Source organism: Amphiura filiformis, chromosome 7, assembly GCF_039555335.1.
Source record: "Amphiura filiformis chromosome 7, Afil_fr2py, whole genome shotgun sequence".
Lineage (NCBI taxonomy): Eukaryota > Metazoa > Echinodermata > Ophiuroidea > Amphilepidida > Amphiuridae > Amphiura > Amphiura filiformis.
Genome location: NC_092634.1, coordinates 69,719,188 through 69,744,100, shown reverse-complemented (window position 1 = coordinate 69,744,100; position 24,913 = coordinate 69,719,188). Strand labels below are relative to the sequence as shown.

The 24,913-nt window shown below is 38.5% G+C and overlaps 1 protein-coding gene across 1 annotated transcript in view; it reads left to right on the top strand.

Moving 5' to 3' along the window:
- Positions 1–21,322, top strand: part of LOC140158052 (uncharacterized) — a 43,848-nt gene extending 22,526 nt beyond the window's left edge. The window contains 5 exon segments of the mRNA XM_072181299.1: positions 9,597–9,644; positions 10,568–10,653; positions 11,233–11,491; positions 15,346–19,256; positions 19,906–21,322. Coding sequence (XP_072037400.1) covers positions 9,597–9,644; positions 10,568–10,653; positions 11,233–11,491; positions 15,346–19,256; positions 19,906–21,276 — 5,675 coding nt within the window. The 3' untranslated portion in view covers positions 21,277–21,322.
- Positions 21,323–24,913: the final 3,591 nt, after the last annotated feature.

Below are 24,913 nucleotides of genomic sequence, written 5' to 3'. Positions count from 1 at the left end.
GAAAATGGGGCGAACGCTGCATTTTTTAGTACAAAGGTCCCACTTGGCATGAATGTTCCTTGGGGCAAAAGGAAAAGATTCATCCAAAGAGACACTCTGTATCTATGCATAAAACCCCCTAATTAGCACCCAAAATATGGTATTTTCTAACTTTTAGCCCATTTCACTTTAAAACATATGTAAACAGTTGAATTTGGATTAATTTAGGATAAAGAATTAATTTTAGGGATAATTTTGGGAATATGTGTCCATTCTGACCCCCAAATCCAAGATGGCCGCTGGCCGCCATATTTAAAATATGCGTTTTTACAACTTTTGAACCAATCGAGCTACAGACTTGTGTGGCATATCAATTAATACTAACATGGGGGTGAGAAACTCATTTCTGGCACTGTTTATAAGATAGGAAGTCATTTGAAAAGGGCACAGTGGTTTTTTAAATGTAAATTCCAATGTACCAGTCTTTGACAATATTGTAGATGGTTGAACATCAAACTTATATTTGAATATATAGTTTGGTTCAGTGCGTCACCAACATTTTGGTCGGTGGCAATTGTGGGGATTTTCTATATTTTGCTTTTTTGAAGTCTAGGATTCACTTGTAATGAAAACCAATGTTTACCATTTTTTAAATACCAATATGGCGGCCATTTTGACAATCCAAAATGGCCGGTTAATCTGCACACACGCAGTCATGTTCAGTTCCTAAAAGTGGACCTTTGAACCTGAAATAGTTACTTTTTATTGGACTGTGCAGTCATACTTCTTCTTAGCGTGTCCAAGCGCAGGGTCAAATGCGCCCAAGCCAATAGCTGACGCAGTGACAAGCAGAATCGTTGAATTCAGCTAGGTCCTCATGTGTGCAATGTTTCCCCATCTGTGGACAGACCAACAGGTGTTCCATAGTCTGTGGAACCGTTCCACACTCACAGGTAGTGTTTTGTCCTTCTGGTAGGTATCCCCATTTCTGCAAAGCGACCTTGCACATTCCGACCCCTGATCTTAGTCTGTTGAGACACCGCCACTCAGGCCATGTGGAATCAGCTCCAGGTGGTAGCTGCTCACTGGGTTGTAGTCCCATAGCTGGTGAATTGGGAGATCTCTCTTTCCACAGGGTGAGTCTTTCCGCTTCCTTGGAGACTGTCCCAAGAGGATGAACTTTGCTTAGGAAGCTTCCTCTGGATCTAAGGCGTTTGGGTGCAGCAGTCTGGTTGAACATGGGGTGTTCATATCAGTGGTCTGACGCTCACGCTCTTGCATGCTGGTCACTTGTCTGCGTACATCTGGAGGGGCTATAGCAGCTAAGGTGTAGAGACTCTCCGTTGGTGTTGATCGGAGGCATCCAGTGATAAGTTGACAGCATGGGTTGAGTGCTGGGTCCACCTTCTTGGCATGAGTTGATTTTTTTTACACTGGGCAGGCATATTCAGCACTAGAGTAGCATAAAGCCAAGGCTGCTGATCTGAGAGTGTCTGACCGGGCTCCTCATCTGGATCCAGTGAGCTTGTTCAAAATTTTGTTTCGTGAACAAACTTTGCTCCTTGTCTTCTCAATGTGGCTCTTGTATGAGAGTGTACGGTCGAGAGTGACTCCCAGATATACGGGTGTTTCACAGTGCTCTAGTGTGGTTCCTGACCAGGTCACCTTCAGTTGACGTTTAGCTTCACGGTTGCGGAGGTGGAAAGCACACACCTGTGTCTTGGATGGGTTGGCACGGAAGTAGTTTTCCTCATAGTGTGGCGTGAGCTCATCCAGGGCTTTGGAGAGTCTCTGTTCCACAACAGTGAAGTCGGTGTGTTGTGCACTGATGCCAAGATCGTCTGCATATATGAAGCGTTGGGTGTCTTCACTTCTCGGTTGATCATTGGTGTATATATAGAACAGGAGAGGTGCGAGAACACTGCCTTGGGGGTAGTCCGTTCCTGGGTCTTCGCCACCGGCTCTTCTTGTCTCCAAGCTGAACAAAGAATATCCTGTTGTCAAGCATGCATTCGATGAGCTCCGTCAGGTGGATATCTTTGGTTAGATCCAGGATTTTGCTGAGGAGACATTTATGATTGACGGTATCGTAAGCTGCTGAGAGATCGACGAAAACAACTCCGGTTCCCAATCCATCCTCAAATCCATCCTCAATGTGCTGGGTAAGGTTGAGAACTTGGCTTGTTGTTGATTTGTTCTGGGATGAGTTGCTCGTCTACCACGGGTGCCAGTCTGTTGAGCAGGAGGCGTTCGAATAGCTTGTAGGTATGGCTGAGAAGCGATATTGGTCGATAACTCTTTGGGATGGATGGATCTTTCCCTGGCTTCAGCAGACCGATGATGTGAGACTTCTTCCAGATCTTAGGGAGTCTGTGGCTGCGACGACAGGTGTTGTAGAGCTGTAAGAGCCATTTCTTTGCCTCTGGACCAAAGTTCTTCAGCTGCTCAGTTGCGATGTTGTCAAGGCTAATTGCTTTCCCTGGTTGGAGTTTGGCGATTCCTGCTTCCAGCTCCTGCATAGTAAAGGGCTTGGTGAAGCCGGGGTCTCCGCTGTATTTCTTGCGGTCTAATTTGGTCTTATGTTTCTTGCCACTTCTTCCATTCAGGAGCAGTTGGTGGGCAACCTGGTTGGGTGTGACTTTGGGCTGCAGTGGGGCTGTTGTAGGGTCACCTTGAATTTTTCGGATGGTGGACCATGCCTTCTTGCTGTTGCGGGTCATGTCTGCTGACTCTATGAGGGTATGCCAGGTCTTATTACGCTCTTTGGAGGTGGATTCCATAACTGTCGCACCCTTTGCTGTTGTTTCCTCGGCGAAAGGGTCAGCTTCAAACATGGTTACATACTCTTGGTATTCTTCTGCACATTCCTTGAAAGGCCTGGTATGTATTCCACCCTGCAGCCTCTTGGTATATGTCTACGAGCAGTCTTGGAAACTAGTTGGGCAAAGGTGTCATAGTTGTCTGGAGTTGGAGTAATTCTCTTCACCTTCTGGTCTAGCTCTTTTGTGAATCCGTTCCAGTCTGCTTTCTTGTAATTGAAGCGTCGCTGCAAAGGCACTATGTTTGGTGAGATTATCAATTGGCCGGTGTTGTGTTTGGGGAACTGGATCCAATACAATCTTCTTATACATGTCAGAGATGTTGTTAGTGACAATAGCTAGATCAGGGTTGTATCTTCTCTTCCAACGGGTACTATGGAACGAAGGAGGGAGTTTGGAATCATGAATAAGGCTCAGCTGGTGTTTGTCTATCCATTCCTCAACTGCAGCTCCATCGTTGTTGGTTTCTTTGTAACCCCATTGAGTGCTGTGGCTGTTGAAATCGCCGATGAAGATACATGGCTTGGTGTCAGTGTTAGAAGTGAAGAGAGGGAGCTTGAAGTCTTCTGCTGGTGGCTTGTAGACTGATGTTATTGTTACATTACTGAGCTCAACAGTGAGGACTTCAATGTTGTTGTCATCAGACATCATAGTGGCTTCAATCACAATAACTTCATTCACAAATATCGCACTCCCATTGACGATGTGGTCTCTCAACGGCAAGGACCATACCTGGTATGGTTGTGCGGTGGTTAGTCGCTTCTCTATGGGTTTCCTGTAGGCACAGGACATCACAGTGGAGATTGTTGCACAATCCGCTGATGATATTTTGCTTGGCGGTAGAGAATCCTTCGACATTCAGTGATGTAACTGTCAAAGCAGGCCTTAGAAAAGGTCTGCTTGGACTTCCTTTGGCGATTCTGGGCATGATGGAAAGCTTCTAGATGATAAGTTGCCCTTGGTGGTGGCAGGATTGGTTGGTTATCCAGGGCCGCGTGAACTATTGGTTCGGATGCTCCTACCATGACCCCAAAGTCATACTGATATGGTACTAGTTCAATCTGTTTAATGTAATACCATAAACCAGTGTGTCATTTACCACGCATGTTTTGAAGGTACAAAATCAGGAATGATTGAGAGCAGATTTTTTTTCTGTTTTATCCTGTATAGCAAATAAATACACCTTTAAATTAACTCCTTTAATCAAATTAATGTCGGAAATGAGCTCTACTGCCCCAAATTAGTATAAATTGATATATCACACAAGTTGGTAGCCAGTATGATTCAAAAGTTGTAAAAACGTATATTTTAAAGATGGCGGCCAGCGGCCATCTTGGATTTGGGGGTCAGAATGGACACATATTCCCAAAACAACCCCCAAAATTAATTCCTTATCCTAAATTAATCCAAATTCAACTGTTTTCACCTGCTTTTAAGTGAAATGGGCTAAAAATTAGAAAATACCATATTTTGGGTGCTAATTAGCATAATTTATGCTAATTAGGGGTTTTATGCATAGAGACAGAGTGTCTCTTTGGATGAATCTTTTTCTCTTGCCTCAAGGAACATCCATGCCAAGTGGGACCTTTGTACTAAAAAATGCAGCGTTCAACCTCTTAACAAGTCTACTATTAAATCACGGCGGAATAAAATCGCCATGCCGTGCTGTTGGACAACTAGTGGATTCGCCCCACTGTCATGGCAATTTCTGACACGAAGATATAGGGATGATGACGCTGTGCGATGTATTGACATAGTGTGGGATGAACTCATGCAATACATGGCTAAAAAAGGATTATAGGCGCTAGCGCCCTAAAAGCAACACATTTTCATGTATAGTACCATTTTTTCAGAATTTTTTTTCCTTTTTCAAATTTTACCCGCCCTTTTTTTCTTTACTAATTCTTTTTGCCGCCCCTTCTTCTTTCGCCGCCCCTTCGTTTTGGCCGCCCCTTGCTTTTACCCCGGGAATGTGGAATGTTTAAAACATTTTACCTACAGGTCTCCTTTGAAATGGTTCATCCTCACAAAGTAGGGGGTATTTTACCCCACTCCTATTTCTACATTCAATAATTCTAAGCAAGTATTTTAAATAACCTGATGTTAAGAGTTCTAGGATTTCATTGAGACATTTTTTACTAAATTCAAATTTTTAATGGTGGTTTTTGATCAAATTTACGATATGAGTTCCTCCCTCTAATCCGCTTCCCTCTAATCCGCAACCACCCTTGGCACATTTCATTTCAAACGTCATAAAAATAATGAAAACATTATTTTGAAAACAGTATTTTACATGACTAATAAAGAATAAATTCGATTCAATTTAAGACCTAAATGAATCTTCTAACTGAAGCAGTACACAAGCGACATTGTTTTGAAATCCATGCGGCACATCAAAATGTAACAAAACCACCTTTTTGGGTACCCCAGTATGACACAGGACCAATAATTAGATGATGTTATTTCGTCGCTAAGTTACGCCTTAGTTACGTGAAAACATTCGCGAGTTTCAACACCTGTTCGCGCCGGCGAAGAACATTACTATGCTATCTGTGCTGGACATAATTTAATGCTACATTGTACGTGCAGATACTGAAATATGTTTCGGTGTCTTTTCTGCCAGGCATAATCTACAAGTAAACCAGGCTGCACATCCATGAAATTATGATATTCTTATTTTCCGTCTCCGTCTCCATGGTAATGTATAACTGTTTCTTCTCAATATGTTTTTTAACGTGTGCCTAAGCCTGCATCACACATGTAGGCCTACTACCCAGTCTCAAAAAACGTAGCGTTTTTTTTTAGTGGGGAAAATATTTATCCACACCACTGAAAACACCACTACGCTCGTTGCGACTGCTTTATAGTATGATACGGGGACCACATTGAAAAACAAAAACAAGAGCGGTTATTGCACCGCAAACTGGTGGACCGAGCTAAGCATATCCCGTTGACCCCATATGACCTTTGACCTCGGTTGACTTCTATCTGCTGACCTTTGACCTCTGATGACATTAATTAATTTAATAATTCAATAATTGAATTATTTATGTTTTATTTATTTAGTGACTATAGGCCTACTCTCTCTTGCTTTCTTCATTTTTAAATGAAGAAACAAGAGAGAGTAGGCCTATAAAAAGGGTTAATATAATGCACCCCATTGCACAAAAAACAACCACAACTTCCAATGGTACTCAAGAAGTCATAACAATGATAAGAGACGGTATACAATTTTAACTATTTAAGTCTAAAATATTATGCCAATTTATCAGTTGTTGATAGAAAAGCTCTCTAGTGTGTAGTAATGTGGTTTGGTTTTTATCAACATTGGGAATTATTTGCATTTTTTGCTATGGGAGGGGGGAGGATGTAAAATTGACACAACTTTAAAAGTTTTGGGATTAGAACCCCCGGTGTTTTTTTTTTATTGTATTTCTTATCTTTCGCTCTTTCATTTGACACCACACACCGGAGGGTTATAGCTTCGTGGCATTTCGAGATATGGCCATTTAAGACCAAATGGTTTAGTTAGTAAGCTAGTAAGTAAGCTAGTAAGCTAGTAACTAAGTAAGCTAGTAAAATACACTAACCTAGGGTGGTCCTGCTATGCGGTCCACCAAAAACTAAAACAGCGTCTGTTAGATTTAGTTCGTTTTGCTTTATATATGTGACCCGGCAGCACAAACGAGCCGTAAATTCCCTAAATTGTATTCTGAGTTATGGTGTAAAATGTGTACGAAGGTCGTATTCATCGGTCACTTAAGCTGGCGCGACATCTGTCTTATTTTGATAGTCACAACACCAATCAATAATCCTATTATTGAAGTGGATAATAAGCTTCTACCTTAGATGGCTATAGAACTTTTAATAGCTCTGGTCTTTGTTTGGTTTTGCTAAATCCTTTTCAAGTGGTGGGTTACCAGGCATTGTATTTTGTATAGGTATGCATAACCAACAATTAACAATGAGAGAACCTTCTTAAACCTCGTTGACTTGGGGATGATTTGAAATGACCACCAATTAAGACTGTTTGATATTTATTGCCAGCAATGTGGAAAAAGAGACACACATAGAAACGAAAAAAGCTATAATTTTGATGAAGGAGCAAAGTTTAACTAACCATAACTCCGCTTCTGGATATCGTTTGAAGTCAAATGATATACCATTTTTAAGTTTATGATATTTATTTTTTAAACACGAAATAAAACAAAATTGACCAGGGGAGGAATTTACGGCTCATTCGCCGTGGACGGTCACATATTATCTTGTAAATGGTTTAACGATTTTGTTTCACGAGTCTGTAATTGCGTCTTGAACAATGGACAGGCGTTAGGTTTAACAATGACAATAATATAATGCGTATTACATGAGCGCCATTTAAATGGCTTATGAAGCAGCCAAAAAACAAATCGATTTTCATTATCTAAATCAATTATACTTTGATGTTTTGCAAAAGTTCATTCTACATTCAACTAATGAGTTATGTACGTTTTACAATAGTGTTGTTCTTTCAGCCCTCTTTACAACATAACCCAAGAACCACAGGACACAAAAAAGTACACCTGTTCTATTTGAATTCTTCTATTATTATTTAGTTATTGGAAAGTTTGGCGCGCACAATTGTAAGCGTACACCACGGATGAGCGGCCAGGTCAATTCTGTTTTATTTCGTGTTTTTGACTGGCGCTATCAAAATGAGTTGTCTCACCAACCCTATGAATACGACCTTCGTGCACATTTTACACTGTAACTCAGAATACAATTTGGCGACTTTACGGCTCATTCGTGGTGTACGGTTACAATTGATTGAGTGTGCGGGGAATTTCTTGTTTTCAAGAACACGAATTTGGCTCTTTTGTTTAGAGTAAGCGTGTCTGTCGCACAATTAATCACAGCACCATGTTTCCTTAAAAACATAGATCCCAATAATAAGTTAAAGTGTTTTTCTTTGCTGATTATTAATCTATAGGTGGTACAAAATGAAATTATGGGGGATGTAGAATTGTCACCCCTGGGCAATTTAAGATTTTCAAGGTCAAAGTTTATACAGGGGTCAAAATTCAAAATTGCACAATTTAAAAAAAAAACCCATACCAAAATGTTCCTCTGATCCTAAGGATTCAGAAAAAGTATAGTTTGACCCACCTCCGAATAGTTATAACCAACTTAAATACACGGCTTCCGGCTGAACCACTACCAGGCTATGTTAATACATTTATGACAATGACAAATATATCAAAATCTGAATATTGATTATTTTTACGGTCGTCCGGATGAGCAAATCACTGAATGGGTCTTTAACATACAGAGATAATAAGATGTACTAGTTAAACGTACTAATTTAGTTAATCAATGAAGAAGGAGGCGGCCTATACGCTTCACCTTGGCAGGGCGTAAGACAATGCGAAACACAAATTAATATATGTGAGGATCGGAAATAAACGATGCAAGCCCGAGAAAATTTAAATGACGTGATTGGGGCTCGAGCAAACTGGCATATGACAATATTGAGAGAGAAAAAATCAGGACTCAGCGGGGATTGAACCCCGGTCGCTGGATTACCGGTCCAGAGCTTTACCACTGTACTACCTGAGTTCACAGTCGGTACTCGGACAATCTCAACTTAAGTCCCCATGATAACTCTCTCATTGTGTCTCAGCGGCCAATTATATATTAATCTTTATATTAAACTTTATATTACTGTTTATTGTATAACTTACTTGAGTTTACTCACCGTGAGCAATTTGCGGATCAGTCGATATAATCCGGCAAAGAATCAACGCACTCAAGGACACTAATTTGTAAGAGTATTGTTGTCAAGTGTTATAAGCCGGTTGCGAGAAATGTAGGAGTTGGGCCGATCAAGCCGATGAATGGGTGACTGAACATGGCTTTTCATCGGGCAGACACACATTTTGTTAGTGCATATCGCAACAGTATTTTATTTCTCAGCATAGGCGCATCGGCGTGGGTCTGCGGCTTATGTTCCGGGCACGCCGCAGAGTTAATCGGCGAGATTAAGCACCCAGGCCTTATTGAAACATTCTATGAATGCCACACTCAATAGACACCTTCTGTGAAAATATGAAGTGAATCGCGACTACCGATTAATTTTTGTGAGTCTTTTTGCTGCGATACCCAATTTCGTTATGTGTCCACGAGGTACCATGTATTTTGAATGAGAGCACACAAAGCACGGTAAAGGCACCAGCTCTGAAAATGTGTCATAAAAACGAAACGGTAAATGGTAATTCCTTGATTTTTTCACACAAGGTTTTCACTGATTTTTTCACTGATGGATATATCATATATAAAATGTTTTAAAACCCAAAAGGTTTAACTTGGTTATTAAATAAAAATGGATTCTTTTCTCGATTGCACTTTTTTTGACTCACCCTGTATGTAGTTTTAACGTGTAGAGTAATGTGGGCAATCAATAATCCAAAATACAAAAATGAGTACATCTTGTTGCGGTAACTGTGCCAGCCAACTGTTTCGTCATGACGTCACATGTTGCCTCATCTATCCGTAAACAATACATCAATGTTCTTGTGGATCAAAGATCAGTTGGAGGCTTTTTGCTATTTCAGATTAGCCATGATATGTGGACTTCAAACAAACATTTTTGTGACGTTTTACTTTTAAATTACTTATGATGTTTGTTATAAAACAATAATATTATTGCTAGATAAGTAAGTAGTGTTTTGTCTAAAATAGGCCCTATTTATTTCTTATATTTTTGCCAACAGATATCTACGTATATATCGCTGTAATTTTATTGGAACAATCAATCTCAAGGATTTGTGTATCCTCGATGCTGGGCGATCAAGATGAGCAACAACATTAGTAAGTTCATATCTATTTTACAGATATAGGAATGCGAGGTAACCCCAGCAAACACAAAACGTTTTCGACATAATTCGCAAAAGGTTATAAAAGGTTGTCAGGAAACGTTTAAATGTCGGGTTATATAAAGGGTATATTAAGGGTAAAAACGTTTTAATGACATTAAAAATATTTTTTGATAATCTACTGCCCAGCAAACACAAAATGTTTTACTGAAAACGTTTAAAAGTCGGGTTATATAAAGGTATAAAACGTTTTAATAACATTCCAAAAACATTTTTGAAAACTTGTTACAAAACATTCTAAACAAAATGTTATTTTGGGGTTTAAAATATTTTGCGAAAATGTTTGCCCAAAATATTTGCAATAACGTTTTAAAAACGTTTTCATGACCTTTATAAAACGTTTTCATGACCTTTATATAACCCGACATTTAAATGTTATTAAAACGTTTTGAAAAAGACATTTTAAGAACATTTCTGTGTTTGCTGGGTGCAAATATTTTAACATAATGTTATTTTAAGTGTTGACAAAATATTTGGCAAAAAATGTTTGCAAAAATAGTTTATAATAAGATTTTGAAAACATTTTACAAATATTGTGTAGTGTATAATATGTAGTGTATTCTCATACAAAACGTTTTAAAACGTTTTCATGACCTTTATATAACCCGACATTTTAATGTTATTAAAACGTTTTTACCTAAACCAAAAGCCAAAATATAACTTATCTAAAACGTTTTTAAAACGTTTTTGTGTTTGCTGGGACTTTAACTTTATTATTATTATTATTATTATCATTATCATTATCATTATCATTATCATTATCATTATTATTATTATTATTATTATTATTATTATTATTATTATTATTATTATTATTATTATTATTATTATTATTATTATTATCATTATCATCATCAGGAAAATTGGAATTAGAGCTACCACCACTTTGGTTGTACATTAAAGACATTTTAAGAGAATATCCGGAAGGAGGCCAGATATTGAAAGTAAGTCATGCGAAAATATTCAATTTTGTATTTATTTCCATGATTAATACAAAATTTGTATTTGTATATATTCTTAATAACTTAAAAGTTATTAAGAAAATCTTTGTTTTAATTGATCGCTTGTTGGTGCTACAAAATTTATTATTTTACATCATCGTCATTGTTATGGTGATATAAGAGTTCTTTTTTAACCCCCTGAACACTACTGCCTTTCTAACAACAACTTTGATTGGCTGATGACAAGAGATATTCGGTTGAATAGCCAATAAGAATACAGTTTTGAAAATATTTCACCCCATTCATTTTAAATGATGGCATTATTCTTACAAGATCACTGATTGGTTCAATAAATGAAACAACATCCATTCTGACCAATCGGCATGTAGTTCTCATGGGGTTAAAGGTCGTAGCGTACTGAAAAGAGCAGTCGCTGAGCACATTTCTGACTTCATTGAACAAAAATGCAACATTATCACGGGATTGTTCAGGTTTGCGTTATAGGTCGCCATGAGAGAAATCAAGACCAGCACCAGAAAAGTTTTCAACGTAATTTGAATTCTAGTTTTCACTTTTTAATAGGAATTTCTCCAAAATGCCGATGATGCTGGCGCCAAGAAAGTTATCTTTCTGCACGACAAGACCCAGCACCCAACAGATGATCTATATAACGACTCCTTGAGAAAGTTCAATGGTCCAGCTCTCTATGTATACAATGACTCAACATTCAAGGATGAAGATTGGGCCAACATCCACAAACCGCAGCAGAGTGGAAAACTTGACGATCCCACGAAGGTCGGACAATTTGGTTTGGGATTCATGTCCACCTATCATATTACAGGTATGTTGTACGTCTATTGTACATGTTGTATATATTGTATGTGAAAGTTGTATGACTGTATCGATTTTAGTTTGCAAAAGTTGCACACGGGTTTTCATTTAAATTTACACTGTCATTTCATTATGACCTCTACACATTTAATATCAAAAACAAACAAATATAATACCGTACGATACCAGGAAGCTGCTGTTTTAAATAAACATAAATTATATTGATTCAGCACCATGAATGAGGCTATAATGTAACCTTTCATATGTGATGAAGTTGTTCTGGTATCAGTTTTGTTGTTTTAAACCATAATAGGAATAACAAATGTGCTATAGGACACACGCATTGCACAACAATTAATATCCCGTGTATGACATGAGACTGAGTTGTTATATTAAAATTGCCGTATCTTTAGACTGAAGTAACCATCAAGTACTTTGTATAATTATGTTAGCTTATGCTTTGATCTACCCACATTTTGACTACTGCAGTCCTGTTTGGTCTAACATCAATGTTGAGTATTCAATTTCTCTTCAAATTCTTCAAAATAAGCTTGCTCGTGTACTATTATCTGCTGATATTAGAACCTCAATTGATGTGTTAATGTCATCCCTTAATTGGGATAAACTTGACAAAAGATGGAAAAATCAGCTTCTTTTGCTTGTTTTTAAATCTCTTAAACATGATGCGCCATCTTATTTGTCATCTAAATTTATTTTCACTTCCTTCACTCATTCCAAAAATACCCGTTGCCAATTATCCAATTTACTTGTAATTCCAGCCTGGCAAATCATACAAGGGAAACGTACTTTTCTTTTTAGAGGTAGTACTTTTTAGAATAACTTTCCAACTGATGTTAGATGCAACCTGTCAAATATGAGTGTCAATACTTTTAAAGCCAATGTAATCAAGTAATAATCTTTTAATTTTGTCTAATATTTCTATACATGTTGTTTAATATTGCTATGTTGAATTATATTTAATATGTTAACTTTTTTAATACTTTGTTTGTATAATTTTAATCAGGGTCTCGTGGGAGACCAGTATTGTATTACTGAACTGAGTAACCCTGTATAAATAAAGATTTACTACTACTACTACTACTACTACTACTACTACTACTACTACTACTACTACTACTACTACTACTACTACTACTACTACTACTACTACTACTACTACTACTACTACTACTACTACTACTACTACTACTACTACTACTACTACTACTACCACTACTACTACTACTAACCAATTTCTATTTTCTTTAAATTAAAAACTTTTTGAGGATTTGCAATCATTTTGACTCGCCCTGTAGCTAGAAGTAAGAACTCTCTGCAAAGGAACTTCTCCGACACATTTCCCTATTTATCGACTCGCAATAATTGAAAAGTGCCCAATGCAGTCGAGTAGATGCCTTTTGTGCTCTCCCCTTCAGTGTAAAGTTGCGTATGACTAACATTTTCTTGTTTAAAGTTGATGCCTAACACGTTGAGAGGTCAAACATGACAGGTGCGTGCCCAGTGGGTACATTAGAGCAATAAAAGAAATATGAGGTCAAAGGTTATATACCGGTGTCAAACTCAAAATCCGATTTAGTTAAAACCTTTTCCAAAATATTCCTCAGGTCACAAGGATTAAAAAAATATGTAGTTTGACCTACCTACGACCAACCAGTCTGCAGTTATTATCTAAAAGGTCACAGGTTGAAATTTGGGCTCAACATGGGTCAAATACAATAAATGTATCCGATTTTGATAAAAGTGGTTTCAAAATGTTTTCTTGTTATAATAATTCAGAACAAGAATAGTTTTTACTATGTGCGACATTTCGTTACCTAGGTAAAGGGGGAGTAACTCTTTTTGCTGTGTTACCATGATAACGAAATGATTCGTTTCTGAAATACAGGGTGTATCAAAATTAAGTATGCAGTTTGAAAAATAAAAAAAAAGTATGAGGTCTGTGGTCAAAATTCTCTAGTCGATAACTTAATCTTGTCCTCCTATAGCTGTAAATTCACTGGCGTGTGACCAATAATAAGGAGTTGGTGGCTACTTTTGTGAACCGAGTACAAAAAGCAGTTGCGCTAGCTAAGTCAGTTAAAATCAAAACAACATACAAATCACAAAAAAGTCTCACCACTTTCTTTAAACGTTTACAGTTATTGACAGTTTTAGTCTTAGTCTTGCACATGCCCACAATTCTTCTGTATGCAGATTTCGGGTCTTCTCAACATGGCGTTCACACCACGTCTAATAAGAGGTCTGTCCTGCCTGAGAATGTCTCTGAAGTTCATCAAGATCTGCAGGAGGACTTGTGAAATCATTTAATGCCAACTCTGCTTCATCGCCAATGATGAAATCTTCCAGGAAACGTAGAGGACGTTCAAGAAGCCACTGACAGAACATAGCGCGACGTTGGTGATCTGCTTGCTGAAGTTGATGTCTCCTTATCGTCTGATAGGGATGAGATCGCAAGTCATAAAAGGTTGCAGATGGTATTCCAAGTCCATTTTGATGGCAGCTAATTTGACCTCCTGCTTGCCCCGCCTGCAGAGTGTTACGGGCTGCTAGGATATTAGCAGCAGATCTTCCAGTTCGGGGCGACCACAATGTTCTCTGTTCAGATTACGACTCGTTCCAGTTATCTGATACTTCGCAACATTTTTGTAAATAGTGCCACGTGAAGGGGGACGTGCATTTGGGTTCTACTGACGGGATCTCCAAAGCACTTCTGCTAGACTCTGAGTGCGATGCTACACTGGCATGTACTGCGGAGTATCCATTTTAATGTTGCTACTCTCCTTGTCAAGTAAAACCTAGCATATGTAAGGAGATAGTTGCCCAGATATACATAAATGTCCAGTGTAATTCACACATGCAAGGGATTGGAACCCTAACAATGTGGACAAATGATCTGTACACCTGCATGTTTCTCGTGGCTGCACAGCAATAACAAGCACTGGGCATTTAAACCCAATTGACTTCGCGCAACTGCTTTTTGTACTCGGCTGACAAAAGTAGCCACCAAATCCTTATTAATGGTCACACGGTAGTGATTTTTCAGCTGTAGGAGTACAAGATGTTGATTAAGTTATCAACTAGAATACCTTTTAAACTAGCTGCATTTTTCAAACTGTATACTTAATTTTGATACACCCTGTATTATAACAAGACAAACATTTTGAGACCATTTTGAGCAAAATTGGGTAACTTTTCTATGTTTGATCCCTATATGGAGCTAAAAATGTCGACCTTTAAATTTTCGCCAATAACTCCTGACTGATTAGTCGTATGTACGTCAAACTATATATTTTCTGAATCCTTGTGACCGGATGAATATTTTGGAATAGGTTTTAACCAAATAGTAACAATTTTGCGTTTTGAACCCTGTGTAAACTTTGACCCCAGATTTCTCGGAATGCTCAAGGGTGCCCATTGGGATCTGTTATTTTCTTACTCTATACACCTCAGATATCAATATTAAAGCAAAAAATGTTAGTCATACCTGACTTTACACTCACATGCAAGTTCTATCCGACTACAATGTCTGATGATGAAATCCATTATTTTCAGCAATGACGTAATGTAGTGAGTTGCCAATCTCGCTTTTGGTATTTGCATTCTCGGATGTGAATTGACCTTTTCGGTAAATCCCAGAACCTTTGCGAGCACACCTGAGAACTCGTCATTTTACGTCACGCCGACTTGCAATGCGCAGTAACGATGTTCGATAAACGATGTGCGCATCGACATAGAGCGGCGTGACGCAAAATGACGAGTTCTTAGGTGTACTCGCAAACGGTTATGGGATTTACCAAAAAGGTCAATTGTTTGTTCACCGTGTCTACTTGTTTGATATTTCAGATATGCCGAGTATTCTCAGCGGAGAATATGTTAAGTTTTTCGACCCACACGAGAAGTATTTCGTGAGAAATGATTCAGAAAAAGGTGAGGAAGATAAGCGAGGTAAATGTGAGCGCATTTCAAAAGAACTCTTAGAATCCGAGTTCAAAGGTCAATTTGCCCCATTCATGAACCCGCTTTTTGAATGCAGTGAGAAAGATTTTCACAAAGGCGAATTTCCAGGGACCATTTTTAGGCTTCCCCTCAGAAAAGAAGAGTCTAGAATTAGTTCAGTTTTATACGACGACGCTAGAATTGCCGAATTGTTTCAATCTTTTCAAAACGATGCCGAGATTTCATTATTGTTTCTCAAAAGTGTCGAGTCAGTCTCAGTGTTTGAAAAGAAAGACGGCAACCCAAATGCTGAGTTACTCTTTAACGTAGAGGTATCTACCCAAAATCGCTCACACCTGCGATCAGAAAGATCAGAATTTATCAGGAAGTGTAATGAAATGATGCAATCTGACAGCAGTGATGAGACGGAAGTTATTAGCCGGAACCGAGTCCAGATAAATCATAGCTCATCGCAATTGAAGGACTTTGCCAGTACGGATTACATCATCGTAAATGTTCTAAGAAAAAGTACCGATTTGCAGTTATTGCTGAAGGACAAGGACGTGAAGCATTTGCCGTGGGTTGGAGTGGCAGCAAAAACCACTACTGCTACTAAAGGTAGAACATTCTGTTTTCTTCCACTTTCGGAAGGTGAAGAAACAAATTTGAATGTTCATGTGCATGGCTACTTCGGACTTGTCAAAAACCGACGTAGCATCAAATGGCCCGATCATGACTCGGAACACGACAAACTCGCAAGATGGAACAAGCAGCTTATTGAAGATAATTTACCCGTAGCTTATGCAGAGATAATCAAAGAAGCTATCAGGTATCGTTTACCATCAGAAATAGTATACGAATTATGGCCAGAAGAGGTGGACCGTCTTGATGGAGCGTAGAAAGAGGCTGTCGTCTCTACGATGAAGAAACTCGGCGAAGAGGAAATCTTATACGCGATGGCTGCCGATGGTGAATCGTGGAGAACTCCAGCTGAAGTATATGTTGATGTTGACACGGACCACGATCCTTTGATTAAGAAGGGATTAACTCATGACCCCTTGTTGATTGAGAAGGTGCTGACTCATGACAGGAAGCGAAAATACCACGTTGTGCATGCACCTCCGCATGTAATAAAAGCCTTAGAGTGGGGAGGGGTCAATGTTAGAAAGGTAACATCTGCTCTTATCAAAGAAGTCGTCAGGAATGATCCCCTTAAATGGTTGACACGGGAAGAAAAAATGTATCTACTTCAATATATCCTAAAGGACCAGGAGTTCACGGATTTAGAAGGTGTGCATCTTCTTCCGCTACAAAATCATCAATTTACTGCATTCTCCAGACGTTCGATACCCATTTACCTGCAGGACAAAGATATCCCAATCAACATTTTTCCCAACATGCAGTCACGATTTTGTTCCAGTGACTGTCCCGATGAGCTGAATGACGCCATATCAGATACTCAGTTGAAGAAGGTGTCTGCAAGTGATGTGCCCTCTATACTTAAAGAAAACTTGCCTCCCGACTGGGTCCATGGAAACGGTGTTGTCATCTGGAAATCAGGATCACAACCTCTACGAATGGATTGGCTGAAGAATCTATGGATATGGCTTCTTCGATATACTAGGGAGGTGTCGCTAAAAAAACTCTTCAATCTGCCACTTATTCCACTGACAGAAACTGCTAATGAAGTACATCTTGCACGAGTTCGGCCGAATACATTGATATACAGCAAGCAAAGATATTGCGGGTCACTTCCTGATAGTATCCGTTTGTTCCTCGAGTCCATAGGAGCTGTTGTCGTCACACAAAATCTCTCAGATTTTGTCAATCAGCATAGTGAGATTTCAACATACATACGTTCTGGCGACGGGAAAGGTCTTATGTACATACTCGACAATCTTTGTGGAGATCGTCTCCCAGGCATGGTAAAGCGAGGATCCCCTAGACTTAAATCCGACCTTGCTGTACTTCTTTCTCCTTATATTCATTCTTTCCCACCAAGATGGATAGCCTTTGTCCGCAAGATGCCAATTTTTAAAGGAATCGACGAGAATTACGTAGCAGCAACTGACTGCAGCGGTTTGGTGTACACTATAAAACAATACGATATCCACCAATTTGTGACTTTGGATTTGGTGGAAGCCAATGTGAGGGTCACATTCCTGAAGCACGAAAAGCACTTGGAACATTTGTATGAAACGCTACGTATAGAACGAATTACATTGCCACGTATTTATATCAAGTTAATTCTTCCAGAAATGAAGCGATTTCCCATCAGTGATAGGTTACGGCATGTAGTATTCATACGAGATAAAGTTAGTAAACTATCTTCAGAAAACGAAACAGTACAAATGTACACAGAGCTTAGACAAGTTGCATTCATTGAAAATCTGAATGGAGAGGTCCTGCCAGCAAAGTCTTTCTTTGATCCGGCCAACACATTTTTCTCAGCTTCACAGGAACTACTGGATCCAATTCAACTACTGCCGGAGAAATTCCGTGTATCTAAATGGCGTCAATTCTTGATTAACATTGGTTTGCAGGATACAATGACTAAAGACCTTCTCATCTGGTTCGCAAGGAGAATTGAACAGAAATCAAATGCATGCATGGAGTCAGAAGCAATCAATGACTTGAGGAACGTATCCTTTAAACTCGTAGGTGAGCTTCTGCAAATGAAGGATGATCTCCGTGATGAGGAAACAATGTCGGCGATATCCAAAATCAAGTTCGTGCCTTCTGTAAGAATAGATGAACTATATCCTCAAAATGGTGTCACAACTGTACAGCGAAGTGACTTTATCTGTTTTCGAGGAGGTATTCCAGAGAAATACAGAGAGCTAACGTGGACAGTTGCCCATCTGATCGCTTCACCTGCTGTTCCAGAGAAGATACACACATTCTATAGTAAGAAATACCCTTTCCCAGAAATCAAGATTAACATTCATGAGCTTTTAGAAATAACAACCGAGCCCAGTCTCGAGATCGTGCTCAAGCACACAAAGCTCTTATGTACACAAATCAAGGCGGCAGAGCAAAATAGTTTTGGAGAGAATGGCGAATTAAATGACCAGGCAAGACTGAAGCTGATTGAAACAATCCCAACGATAATGGAGTATTTGACAAACAACCTTGAAGGTAATGAGGCACAGATCAAAGAGGAACTGCAACAGGTACCCATATGCATCGTAGGAGATAAAAAGGACATGCTTGTCAGAGCAAATCAACTTGTTATTGCCACGGTAGATCACTTGAGCCCTTACCTCTATAGTGCTCCTCGCGATCTTGGAGTGTATGACCACATCCTGAGTGTCCTAGGTGCGGAGAAGGAACCTACCTTTCAACAGTTAGCACTTGTGTTGGAACAAATACACGACGATTGCAAGGAACAACCTATGAATGAAGACGAGAAGAGAAGTGCATATGCTGCTGTCAGAAGCATACTCATTTTGCTTTCAAAGAGAAGAGATGACGATCTGGACGAAGATGTGATTCTATATCTGCCTACAATAGAGAACAAGCTAAGACCATCTACGAGTCTTCACTACACCGATCTGGATGAGATAGAATTGCCCAGTACAGAAGAAAATATCAAGTTGGTTGCCTCTATGAGAGCAATGTTTTACGACTTTGAGTCAATAGGTGTGACTAAATATTCAGAGCTGATTGAATTATTGCCAACACGTCTTCGTCCAGAGAAGCATGTGATACAAGAGAAACCATTAGAAAGCAATGTTCCTTGCAGTGGAGGCTCACAGTGTTCAATCATACAACAAATGAAGGGGCTAGTGCATTCAGATGACTTGCAAATGAAGACTGTAGTGGAAGAAGTGCTCACGTGCCAAAATACTAGTTCTGAGAAAATGGGGTCTAAAGTTTTGAAATTTATCTGCTGATCACAAACTTTATTATTTTGTACTAAAACTTGCAGGAGTAATTTTATATTCACTATTATTCTTTTACAGCTATAAATTAATACATTGTTACTTATTGATTTTCTATAATCAATAATCGATATCTTGCACTTGAGTCTTTTTTCCACTACAATCAGTGGTCAGCTGTAAACAAATCGATTTTTCTCAAAATTGAATGGCAATATAAGTTAGAAGTATATATTTTTTGGAATGCCCATATAGAGAGGAACAATTTGATGTATCATTTGTGTAAACCGGATGTTGCTTAAAATTTGACCTCGTTTGACCTTTAGTTGACCTTGAGCTTATAACTCCTTAACTAAATGTTGTAGATATGACAAACCATATATTTTTGTAATCCTTGTGACCCAACGAGCAATTTGACACTAATTTGATAGTGATCAGACCAATTTGAAAATTTGACCCCAGTTGACCCCTCACGTGACCCCTATTTCTGAGGGGTCATATCGGCCAAAATTTTGAGAAAAAAATTGCTAAACCCCAAAGACTTCAAAACAGTCAATAACTCATTTTCGCCAAAATGGCACTTGAGTACATTATCCACTATGGTCTTCAAATTATCCTACTCAGGATTATCTACCATCAAACAAGCCAAATTCCAAGCGAGGAGAAGCAACAGAAAATTGCAGATTTGCGCAAGTTTGATAGCTTTGTTTGTGTACAAGAATTGAAGACAGCATTCTTCGATAGCAGCGGAAAGTGGGTGAGTGACAGACCTCGATCAAGGGATATTTTGCTGTCTTCATCCAGTTTAGATAGTCAGGACTTTGTTATTCACATTGGCCACACAGATATCTCTGAAGATATAGAGAGCGACAGCGGCTTGATATTTTTTCTTCCTTTGGCTCAAAGCATCGATCGTATTTGCAAGTTAGGGTTGGATCCCTATCATGTGTGTATTCTGAAAGACGTCCTCGTAGCTTCACCTATCACAAGAAAGAGGGTACTTGAACATCACGATGTTCCAGAATACAAACATCTGATTACCGAAAGTCCAGGCTCCATCATTCCAGCAGATATTTGCCGCCTTCTGGATCACTCGAATAAGTTCCTGGTTGGAGAAATGGCAGCTTATAAGAAGTCCGAACACGATGACGACGACGATGATGATGTACATTTCATATATGTCAAAATTCTGGAAAGCATTCCTGTTGATGAAATGACAGAAGAATCAGAAAGTTTTCTCTTCATGTACAAAATAGATATTGGTGGAGCGGAGCCGATTGTTGTTAGTGCACACGCGCTTTTCAGATTCAGACGATTTGCAGAAGTTGAAGGTGAAGGACAAATTAATATCACTGAAGCTGCGCTTGAAATAAGCAATTTTACTTCAGAAATTTCAAGCAATACAGGACAAAGTTGTGGTCAGTTTTCGAGGGCCACCCCTATGTCATACAGTAACATATCAAGATCTAACCCGGTGAAGGCTAAATTATGGCAAAAGCAAGCTTGGGAAGATTTGGAAACTGTGAAAGAGATTTTGCAGAATCAAAAGGCAGCGTCGTTAGCGTGGCAAGCTTTCATTCTTCATCAAGCTGCTGAGAAAGCTCTGAAAGCGGTCATCTTTCAATTGCACGGTACTCAAACGATGAGCCACAACCTGTCCGCGCTAGTATCTGACGTGAATGCACATGCAGCTGGCGAAGATTATGCCACGAAGTTGAGGGGCCCTATCGGTCAACTGCTGCAACTAGGTTGTGATCCAGTTCGGCCTCGCTATCCAGAATATTCAGAGAAGACCACAGGAGAAGTCTATAAGGCATTGCCACCTGGGGCGTTGCCATTTAATACACCTGAGACACTCGAAGTTTGTGAGAACATTCTTGAAATTGTTGATAAAATTCTCAGCAATTCAGATCAAGATCATGAAGCTAGTAGGGACTCATGTTCAGATTCAGATTAAATTTATTATAAATATTTGCGCCAAGGCCAAATTGTGTTAACAAAAATCGAGCTGAATTTAAAAAGACAAAATTATTGGTGATATTATAACATCACAACTTCGTACTCACATTTATTTATTCAGGTAATTGTGCATCAGCACAATCAGTAACAATAACACTAAAAATATGCGAAATATCATTCTTTGAAAGACTCCTAATGGAACTGAACCCCGGGACTGGACCGTCATAAAATAATCTGAGGTTGTGATATTGAATAGAATTACAGCATAATATTGACCTTGACATTAACTGCTAGTATTTACAATAAGAGATGCATGGTGTCTTCAGAGGATTCTCCTAAATTCAGAATTTAATATGGAGCAATTTTGTGGGTGGCATAAAGGAGAAAAAAGGAAGTATGGGAAAAAATGCTAATTGCATCAAACAAATATGGCCGTTAATGCAGCGCTCAAATTTCAAAATTGTTGTAATATGGATAAAAATCATCTAATTGTATTCCTCTCATTATTAGGGTTCAGAAAAAGTATGGTTTGACCTATCTCTGATGTTAAAGGCATAAAAGGTCAAATATCAATTTTGGTCTCCATCATTGTCCACAGGGGTAAAAAAATGCTTGTGTTTTGATCAAATTGGGCTCAAATTGCTTGGAAAAACATTTTAACTAAAGAAAGCTTGTGATATCTCAGGTGTTTCGTTATGGGTAGAAACAGGGCAAAAAAAATCAAAGCCCATTGAATCAGTTATTAAATATTGTATGACTGATGAAGGCCCATAGATTTTAAACTCAAGGGTCTGAAATGGATCAAAGCAAGATATGTAGAGAGTTTGCTTTGACCAATCTGGATGTGAAAAGTTCAAATGATGTATCATGCAACTCAAAATTGTGTATTTATTTCGCCAATGTCTCAAAATTATTACACACATTTTGTGATTTGCTTTTCTCTGTAACAAAGTTATGGGCAAATACATGTATATATGGATATATTTAGTTAGTTGTATCTATAATTGTACATATGGATTAATTTACTTGGATGTAATTTGTAAATATTGTAATTTTACTATGACTGATGAGAGCCCATAGATTTCAAACTCAAGGGGCTGAAATGGGCCAGAGCAAGCTGTATACAATAATGTACAGAAATTGTGTATATACTTTGACAATGTCTCAAAATGCCTACAGACATTTGTGATTTGCTTTTTCTCTGTAACAAAGTTACGGGAAAATGACATGTACATATGGATATTTAGTTGGTTGTATCTGATGAGGCCCATAGATTTTAAACTCAATGGTCTGAAATGGGCCAGAGCAAGATATGTACATTCTTTGTTATGACCAATCTTGATGTAAAAAGTTCACATGATGTATCATGCAACTCAAAATTGTGTTAATGCTTCGCCAATGTCTCAAAATGATTAAAGACATTTGCGACTTGCTTTTTCTCTGTAACAAAGTATTAATGTATCTATAAAGTATTAATGGGCAAATACATGTATATATGGATATATAATTGGTTGTATCTACTAGCGGGATACCCGCGCGAAGATGAGTAAATGGGAGCGTTCACTATAACAGGAAGAATTACTGAACAGGTAGAATCATTGAAAAGGTACATTTTATGTATCTAAATCTGTCTCTTCTTACATTTTCTTTTTTAGTTTATTTTGCTTTTTTCCGTATTTATTACGTCCTCTCATAGCGTGTCTGGGGACGAGTTCACCCGTTTTAATAATCCCGTGACCCGTCCATGTACCTTTTTGTCCTTTATTTTTCCTTCTTTCCGCATTTCATGTCCACTTGTCTCTGGCTCGCAAGCCCGGTCCCCGCACTCCGTGCATCCGCGGGTATTCATGCTCGTCGAAAATTTCGCGAAATATGGGGTGTTTTCAGATGAAGAAACGCGATTCGCGAAACACACAAAAAAGGGGTGTTTTTTCAAACCACGTGTTCGCGAAATTGAAAAAAAAGTGTATTTTCATCGAGCAGCCTACGCGTTTTTGCCAGAAAAGGGCATATTAGAAATATCGTTCGTGTTTTAGCGAAAATAGGGGTATTTTCGAAGGGCAAATAATTCGCGTATTCGCTAAAATAAGGGGTGATTTTCCCCTAAAAACTTCGCGAAATGAGATGCAATAGGGGGTGTTTTTAAAGTTCACCGACAAGCATGAATACCCGCGGATGCACGGAGTGCGGGGACCGGGCTCGCAAGTTGCGTGGCTCTGCGCCGTTTACGCGCGCATTGGTGTCGCACGCAACACGCACGCGGCGCCGACGCGCTGCCGGTCAGTTGCAGTGACGCGTAGGCTGGCAACCGATTTGCATAACAAAAAACAGTTTTACCCATATTTTCACTGTTTTTGAAGCCAATTCATGACCGATTTCAACCAAATAAAGTCCAGTCCATTTCCCGTATATTCCGCGATCTCCCGTATGAATTTGGCGACATTTGGATCCAAACTGACGGAGCCTTTCGATCTTCATACTAACACACATACAACATTAGCCTATTTATAGTAAGATAATTCTACATACAGATTAATTCACTTGGATGTAATTTGTAAATATTGTAATTTTACTATGACTTATGAGAGCTAATAGTTTTCAAACTCAAAGGTCTGAAATGGATCAGAGCAAGATATACATGTACAGAGTTTGTTTTGACCAATCTTGCTGTAAAAAGTTCGCATGATGTATCATGCAACTCATTGTGTGTATATATTGTCAATGTCTCAAAATTATTAGACATTTGTGATTTGCTTTTTCTTTGTAACAAAGTTATGGGAAAATGACATGTACATATGGATATAGTTGGTTGTATCTATACTTGTACATATGGATTAATTTACTTAGATGTAATTTGTATATATTGTATTATGATGAGTGATGAGAGCCCATAGATTTCAGTTTCAGTTTTATTTACCATATAAGTTTATCATATAAATCGAAACAAACGCAATTAATGGAGGGATGACCAAAAAAGAGCACAAGGCTCGTACAAGTTTGGCCACCCTGGTCAAACTCAAGGGTCTGAAATAGGCCAGAGCAAGATATACAATACTGTACAGAATTTGTTTGGTTTGACCAATCTTGATGTAAAAAGTTGAAATGATGTATCATGTAAGTCAAAATTGTGTATATAGTTTGCAAATGTCTCAAAATGATTACAGACATTTTGTGATTTGCATTTTCTCTGTAACAAAATAATGGGCAAATACATGTACGTATGGATATATTAGTTGGTTATAATTGTACATGTGGATTAATTCACTTGGATGTAATTTGTAAATATTGTAATTTTACTATGACTTATGAGAGCTAATAGTTTTCAAACTCAAGGGTCTGAAATGGATCAGAGCACGATATACATGTATATACATTGTTTTGATCAATCTTGATGTAAAAAGTTCACATGATGTATCATGCAACTCATTGTGTGGATCGTCAATGTCTACAAATTATTACAGACATTTGTGATTTGCTTTCTCTGTACCAAAGTTACGGGAAAATGACATGTACATATGGATATTTAGTTGGTTGTATCTGATGAGGCCCATAGATTTTAAACTCAAGGGTCTGAAATGGGCCAGACCAAGATATGTACATTCTTTGTTCTGACCAATCTTGATGTAAAAAGTTCA